Below are 7,989 nucleotides of genomic sequence, written 5' to 3' on the forward strand. Positions count from 1 at the left end.
TATTACTTGACCGACCACGGACCAACACAACAAAAGACATTTCAATGTTTACGCGCCATGTGAACATACCTACTGGCCCTGGGGCAGAGTAGTAACGTTACAAAACTTCCAGAACTCTATAAAATTTAAACAAAAAATAGATTGGAAAATTTCCATAAAATAAATGACCACCTGAATTAACCTAACCTACAGTTTTTTCCATCGGGAACTTGGAAAAAGTCGCACTAGGCAACCAATGGTAAATCAAAAAGCATCCAATGGTAAATCAAATATTTTTAGCCTTCGGCCTGAAGCTGGATACACAGCCACTTAACCTTTAATATATTTGATTTCAGATTTACCATTGCTTTTAATAACTAATCTTTCCTAAGACATTGCCTACAGCACGGCAATGCATGCTACGTTCCGAGTAAAAAGCAACACGTTGCTTTACGATTTGTGCAGCAATTTAGTGCACCTTCATCTCTAATCGTGTACATAACTGGCGCACGCAAGGCTATCTATGGCGCATAAAGCCATTGTCTGGAAAAAGGAGATGAAGGAAGTAACGTTTATTGACAACCAGCAAGCATCAACAATATTTTTCCAGGCAAGAGCTAACTGTCTTCCTCTAAATGAGCGCAAGAGATACAAGAAAGAGGACACAAGATGTATGATGTGCAATGCAGAAAATGAAGACCTCGCCCACTTTATATTGAATTGCCCAGCCTACGAAGAAGAAAGAAAAGAATCAATGCATCTTCAGAAACCCTATGCAAAGGATATTTTAGGGATATTTCTGTTTGAGGAGGAAGATATCGAAGAAAAGAAAGAAGTATTGCTTAAGCTGTGGAAGAAAAGAAGACTGCTGGAAATAAAACAAAGTTCTCCATCCTAGTTGACCTTCATCCTCCCAACACCCAATCCTGTCCCCTAGTGAGAATCCTAGCCACACAAACCAACCATAACAATGCAACCCATCGATCAAAGTAAAAGTTAAAGATTAAGAAATCAAGGAGGTGCCGATACAAAGGCTAAACCTCCGAAAACCATCGCATCGCATCGCATCGCTGTTGTTGTTGAAGAGTTCAAGTTAGGGCGGAAAGCCGTTCGCATCTAATTCAATATACCCTAATTCAATATACCCTGGTTCGCATTGCTCTTTTACTTCTATAGGTCAAGAAAGCTGTGCTGGTGGATGGGCGTGCCGCGTAAGTTCGTTTTTAGTTAGAATTTCAGCAATATATGACTCGAATCAGAGATTCCAGCACCTTGCATGGTATAGCTGTGAGGCTCACTGGGCGGTAATTGCATGGCTTACTTTCACCCAAGGCGATAAATACTTTCCACCGTTGGGCGTTGGTCCCACCACAACCACCATTCCATCTCGCTAATTGCTTCCCTTTTTGTCATTGTAGATTTACGTCTTTTTTGTGACCAAGGAGAGAGTGAGATGCTAGTATATCCAGAGATGTTTTCTAATCGATCCAAACCAAACCTGACCAAACCTGACCTCATAGGCGGCGGAACGGGGAGGGCACTGGGGCACCACGCCCCCTTTGATTTTGGCATTTTAACATACGCCCTATGGGCGTTGCATGGAAAGAATGTGAATGGGACCAAAAGTCGGCATTGCCCCCCTTAATTGAAGGTGTCCTTCCGCTACTGCCTGACCTAACCGGTAGTGGTAGTCGTAAAGCAGGTGTCACACTTCCGTGTGTATTGCTCCCGATCGTCGCATGCTCGAACTGGCAAGCCACCCTGAGTCGACTCGGCCGTCGGCGGAGGAGCAGCCGCCCAGGTGAGGCCTCAACCCTCGTCCCTCGGCATGGAGATAAGAATGGAAGACTTTGTTGAACATCGCCAAGCGTCATTAAGTAATACTGCAGTGGGTTCCTGCACGCTGTGGTATCGAGAGGAATGAGAGCGCAGATGACCTATCGAAACAAGCAGCCGCTCCGCCCTCAAACGCCCGCTCCTTGACTAGGGCGGTTCATTGTGCGACCTCGCATCAATGACGCAACAACTGGTCCGAGTCACTATTCCAGCCATTCCTCGGGAGCACGCCACTGCTCCCTACCCCGGAGAGGACCTAGAGGACGCCGTTTTGGTGCGCCAGATGAGGGCGGGCACTGGGGCCGCTCATTCCAGTGCGTGCACCGAATCGGCTGTCTCCACTCCGTGGCGTGCGAGCAGTGCCCATCATTGCTGGAATTGTGAATTTTGGTCCTGGTCTCGGGGAATAAAATCTGTCCGGAGAACCGGTCGGCTTTTAGAACACAACAGGAAAATCATATGTTTGGCCTACTAAATGTGACAATTGATAAAATGTATTTTCTCAATGCTGTTACTGCATGTTTTAGGCGTAGTAATATCAGTTTTTCATCACAATTCACACAGGCTGGAAATTTAAGAGATTTCAGGTGCCGCAGTATAAATTTGTAAAAGAGAACAAAATCGTTTGGACCCGCGACTGGGACTGCCCAGACAAGCGGTGCCCGCGGTGCTCTGCGCCGTGTGCCGAGAAGAAGCTGATGTGCCGGAGCTCGTGCCGCTCCGCTGCCTGGCCCTCGCGGGCTGTCGCCAGCCTCAAACACACCGCCTCGCCGATTTTTGTGGCCCCAGAACTTCGGGCTCCGGCCTTGTTTCACGGCACGACACTGCAGTGCGCTAAGCGTACCTATTGAGGTGTTAGGTGTCCGTGGAAAAAAAGCTTGTTCGGACGCTTAAACATGGGAGAGCGTCCAAGGCCCTGGAACGCTCTGTCTGTTTGATAAAGCCCTGATCGGTAGATATACACATGTGCTTTGTATAAAAGTGACTTAATTTGGGCACAAAAAGACTCCCAATTTTCGGCTGAAATCATGCAGAAACAAGAGCGCAAAATCGCTTTCGCCGAATTTCGGCGCAAGATGGTGTCACGGGCGTTCGGCGTAGTGTATAAATGTTTTCTAGTCTGGGTTTTTGGTTAAAGTTTGTAGTTTTTAGGTTGTAGGTTGTAGGTCAGGTCAGGTTAGGTTAGGCTAGTTTTGGTTTGGTTTGGTTTGGTTTGGTTATGTATTGGTATAGCGCATCCTTGGTTGCATAAACAAGTGTGACGCCTGCTTTACGACTACGGAACAGCTGTCAATCACATATCAAATTGCCCAAGTTGTGTTACCTACATGTACTCGTGTGTTGTTCACTGTTCAGGCTGTTGCAAATTGAAATTGCAATTCAATGGTGAATGGCCTGAAGAAGTGTCCAGGATAGGGAATAGGTACCTATTAGGATTTAGGATTAAAGATTGCTCAGGATGCAATGCAACATTAACTGATTCCTTTGATCTTTGTTAAAGGTGATTAACTAGCAAGTAGCAACGCACTTTGAAGATTTGTCAGGCACAAGGCGAAGAATGGCCCAAGCACCTCTCAAGACAGCATACAGGAGAAGCTCAGGAAGAAGCTCTCCCATTCAGGAAGATGCTCCCCCTTTCCCAAGGGCTCGTAAGAATTCAAATGCCAGCATGGTCTCCGAGGGTTCACCCGCATCACTCCGCAGACAGAGGCAAAACATGCACAGCTTTGAGGGATCGTCCTCAAATTTAAGTCTGCCTTTGCTGTTTATCAAGGAGAAGCTTCAATGGACAGTGTTTTCAGCTGAATACAGAGAGCGCCGCCACCTGGACTTTTTGAAAAGCTACAGGTCAGTAGTCCTTTTTTTTTTTTGCTTTTGCCAGGGCTTAGTTAATGGTTTGTAAAGGGCATACCTTGTTATCATTTTCCAATTTCATGGGAATTCTTGTGTAATGTACCACACAATTTGAAATGAGAAGCTTTGTCCAGGTGTCCCTGTGTATCCCTCATAGCTTTTTTCATACACTTCCTAGCCATGCTGCATTAAAATGTGATGTGTATCTTTTTCTTCATGATGTATGCCTCAATCTTAACTTAGTTTGTTCTGAATTCCATTTTTTCAGAGATGTGCTGGTCATTGATGATGTTGAGAAGAATGCCATCAAAACATTCAAGGAAGTGATTAAACACTGCAAGAAAGAAATGGACGAAGATGTGTGGATTGGAATAAAAAGTAAGGACTTTTCTGTTATTATATTCAATTCACACAACCTACCTACTTACCCTGCAATGTTGATAGCCAATTCAAAAGACGTTTATCTTCCCAATACTAATCAAGTGCCAATACAATACGAAGTCTATATGGTCCCTTGTCCTTTGAAGTGTCGGCTCTACCTGTGGTGTAATACGTCACTGATGACACCCCTGATGTCACCCGCAGAACACGCCGACACTGTCAGCCTGTTCGTGGAGCTGGCCGAGGGCACCCCGTTCGGTCACTACTGGTTCCTGGTGCGGTCGGTCAAGTACCGCAGCTCAGACGGACTGGAGATGCGCATCAGATGCCTCAGGTACGATATATTGGGGCCTCAGGTGGACGTCTTTGGCGTATGTATGGCACAGGTGCAGTTGTCATCATGTCTCTGTATGCTTGTAATTGAACCATTTCATTTAACTTTCCTAAACTCATGGAATGTGCTAATTAACCACTCCACTCAACTTTTCTAAGTTCATGAAATGTGCATTTGTTGCATTGCAGCCAGCCTTCTCCAATTATAACGTAATCTGACCCCATGACCCTCTGTAATTTTAACACCATGATTCTGGAATCAGGATAGCCTGACCCATCTAGCCACGTGTAACAGAACCCCTCACAACCCACCGAAATCACCCCTCCTCTCAGGGAAGTGTGCTCCAGCGACGGACCCACCGCGGACCCGGCGGCACCCGGTGGCGGGCGGCCTCTCTCAGAGTGGTCTCGCGATGATCTAGTGCGGTGGATGACCGCCAGAGTGACGGCTCTCCCCTGGGGAGAGGCGGCTGCCTTCTGTCGACAGGTGGGTAGAGTATGGGGAGAGAGAGGGTGTGTGTGTGTGGGGGGGATGGAGATACAAGGTACTCCAATCGAACTCGTGGATTTGCACAATTATTGTAATTTTGTCGAAGCGGCGATTGGTTGAGCTTATGACGAAGAAAGTTTTGCTACAATGACGTATCACGCAAATGTCAATTATCGTTTGGATCATGTTGCATTCGTCACTGTCAGAAATACACTTAAATCTCAGCCTACACCATATCATGACCCTTATGAAAATATTGACAAAAATGGCACCTATCGATGATCGTCGCTGGTTGTATTTCCGAGCATACTTGTTGGTGTAATTCGCTCGTCCACTAGCGTTGGACATGCTGTGGTACCGGACGGTAATGTCCTGATTTTGCACAGTTGGCGACTCAGCAAACTGCGGTTCAAGATAGTGGCCGGTTTTTACATAGCTTAGTCAGCTAACCGCTTTGCTGATAGCTGTTGTGTTTGTTAGGTGGTGACTCGAGGGATGGCTGAACAAATAATCACCCCTGGGTGTCACCTTGTAGGATGTTCGTCGTCTTATTGTAATGTAATGTTCTAAACTCCGTAGCGTTTCTCTTTTATTTCCGTGCGCCGCTGTTACCCTCTCATATATGATCCCCTCAGAAATCTCAGCATTTGTACGCTTTCGCGAGCATTTATTCGTTCGTTCGTTCGTTCGTTCGTTCATTCGTTAGTTCGTTCGTCGTCCGTTTGTGCGTTTGCTCGTTTTTCAATCGTTTTTGTTTTGTTTTGTTTGTTCGTTCGTACGCTCTCTCCCCCCTTGACCCTTTACTGTTGACTCTTTGTTGACTCTTTAGTGTCCTGTTCCCCCCGTTCTTTCACCTATCCTGCCCCGCCCTCTCCGAATGCTAACCCCCCTCCCATCTCTCCCGACAGATATTCAGCGTGGCCATGGTGAGGGAGGTCTTCCGCTTCATCACCGTGCTGCTTCTGCTGCTGGTCAACTGCTTCAAGGACGTCCACCTGTGGCTACTGCGGGCCGTCGACACGGCAGGGGTTTTCGTCCAACGCTGCACCCCTCTGGCCACCGCCCTGCTGCAGTTCTGTCTGAAGATCGTCGGAGGGTTCTACATCCTCCTAGCGCGCGTATGGGTGGATATGCGTCATGGAAGCCCGCCTCCGCCGCCGCCCCCTCCGCCAGGGATGCCGTCAGCTCAGCCGCAGAGGGCGCTGATGTATCAGGGAGGTGCGCGAGGAGCGCCAGGGAGTGGGCCATACTGGCAGGGGTCCCCCGGGCCCGGTATGGGCCCGAGAGGGACGCCAGGTATGGGGCCTGGTATGGGACGAGGAATGGGTCCTGGTATGGGACCTGGTATGGGTTATGGTGCTCGTCCCAGTATGACCCCAGGTATGAGCCCTAGCATGAGCCCCAGTATGGCCTCTGGTATGAGCTCCGATAGTCCCCGGTCAGAGACTGAAACGTCGGACATGGGCTGAAACGGGTCTGATTAGGATTCTTTGACCTGCCACAGGAAGACAGCGTTCGGCCATGTTTTGTGCAATGCAGGATCGTGTTTGTATATAATGTTTGTAAAAGTGGTGTTACTGTAGGATATGGGAGGTGGGGGATGTCTTAACCGGCAATATTAACACCAAAGAGTAGGCCGGGTATCGTGGCTGACTTATTATCGTGTTTCTAGGGGATGTATTGAGAAAGCAACTGCCATTGCTGTTATGGGTAGTGATCGCCCGTATTCTGGGTTCTGGGTTGCCATGGTAACGCGATCAGAACGCGGCCAAATTTGTGGCATTAATTTATTTCAGGAGTATGAGCAGTTGGTATTCTTTTATGTTTTGGCTAGCAAAGTCGCTTTACGAAGGAACTTACCGTAGGGTTTTTCGGTTTCGTTTATCGTTAAGTTTTATTGAATGTTTATTTGCATGTAGTATAAATCATTAGGATGTAAGAAATATAATAATTGTGAGGGTTAGCCAAAGCGCTATGCCAAAATCAGTTTAAGTTATTATTGCTTTTTGCAGTGTTCTGTCATCTTCTGTGTGCTATCATCGTTGAATGAACTTTCTTGTTTTGTTCGCGCTTTTACGTTTTTTTTTTTTGCTTCGCTGTCGAAAAACTTAAAGTTTTCCGGCATTTATGCTGTAAATACTTAGTCGTACGTACCACGTTACAACTCATGGATCATTGTAGCCTTGTCACAGCCTCTTCTTGATATCACCTTCGGCGGTGCCCCTTTGTAGCGCAGCCATATCCCTTAGAAAGGACCAGTCTTTCAAGCCTTATCCCGTACGTAAAAAACGCCATCTCGTGTAAGCCCTAAGGTATGCTAGTCTCTATTAGGTCGGGCTTCCAGCAGGTGAAATGTGATGATTGTTCGGCATGAAGTGACGTAAGAGTGACGTCATTGTCCGGGGTGTGACGTCACGACTTCATAAGGTGACTGTTGATGCTAAACGACGAAGTGTGTTTGAGCGTGAAAAATAGGGCGTGCTATAACCTGTAGTAGTCTATTGCAGATCACACTGAAAAGAAGCGGTGTCTTGTAAGAAGGTAGCATACCTGTGGTGTTTTTGGATGCCGGAAAACGTGCGTTGGATGTCAGAAATGTCGAAATGTGTGGTAGATGTCTAAGTGTCGACTGTTGTGTTGGGTGTTTGAAAATGTCGACTTGTGTGATTCTGAGGGATATCGGCTGTGTAAGCAAAGTCAGCGATAAATTGGAACAGTGCAAACGCACATTTAGCGTGAAGGTATTGGGAAAATTGTGCTAATGGATAGCTAAAGCTATGCTTTTTGATCGATTATGAGGAAATGTCTATTGAAAGTGTAGCTATATTAGGGTTATTTTCATGTCTCTAAAATTAGGCAGTGCTGTAAAATGCGTATTGATTTTGCTTGGAGATGGGAGATCGTTCTATTTACTAAAACTTTGGTATGATGTGTGCCACTAATGTACAGTTTTCTTTCTTCCGGTGTTTTAGTTTTGTTACTGGTCTTGCTAGTTAGTCGATATAACGTCATCAGTAGCGGTTCTCTTTACTGGACAGTCTAAATTCGAAGATAACTTGAGTTTGCCGTAAGTTTCTTGTACTGTTTTTTTTTTCGGTATGTTTGCTGTATGCGAC

General features: G+C 46.5%; 1 protein-coding gene across 1 annotated transcript; it reads left to right on the top strand.

Annotated features, from left to right (window-relative positions):
• The first annotated feature begins 523 nt into the window (after nt 1-523).
• Nucleotides 524-6,912, top strand: LOC122374545. The gene is made up of 6 exons (XM_043353356.1): nt 524-1,190; nt 3,317-3,663; nt 3,938-4,047; nt 4,255-4,384; nt 4,717-4,870; nt 5,782-6,912. The coding sequence occupies exons 2-6, from the start codon at nt 3,374-3,376 to the stop codon at nt 6,340-6,342; spliced, it is 1,245 nt and encodes a 414-aa protein (XP_043209291.1). The 5' UTR covers nt 524-1,190; nt 3,317-3,373; the 3' UTR covers nt 6,343-6,912.
• Nucleotides 6,913-7,989: the final 1,077 nt, after the last annotated feature.

Source organism: Amphibalanus amphitrite, unplaced genomic scaffold (assembly GCF_019059575.1).
Source record: "Amphibalanus amphitrite isolate SeventyFive unplaced genomic scaffold, NRLGWU_Aamphi_draft 001669F_arrow, whole genome shotgun sequence".
NCBI lineage: Eukaryota > Metazoa > Arthropoda > Thecostraca > Balanomorpha > Balanidae > Amphibalanus > Amphibalanus amphitrite.

What these genes read in the sequence shown, in the direction of transcription:
- LOC122374545 (XM_043353356.1), top strand. Translation starts at nt 3,374, where the DNA reads ATGGCCCAAGCACCTCTCAAGACAGCATACAGGAGAAGCTCAGGAAGA. An exon ending in TGTGTGGATTGGAATAAAAA is followed by an intron (nt 4,048 to 4,254) that starts GTAAGGACTTTT and finishes TGTCACCCGCAG; the next exon opens with AACACGCCGACACTGTCAGC. An exon ending in ATGCGCATCAGATGCCTCAG is followed by an intron (nt 4,385 to 4,716) that starts GTACGATATATT and finishes CCCTCCTCTCAG; the next exon opens with GGAAGTGTGCTCCAGCGACG.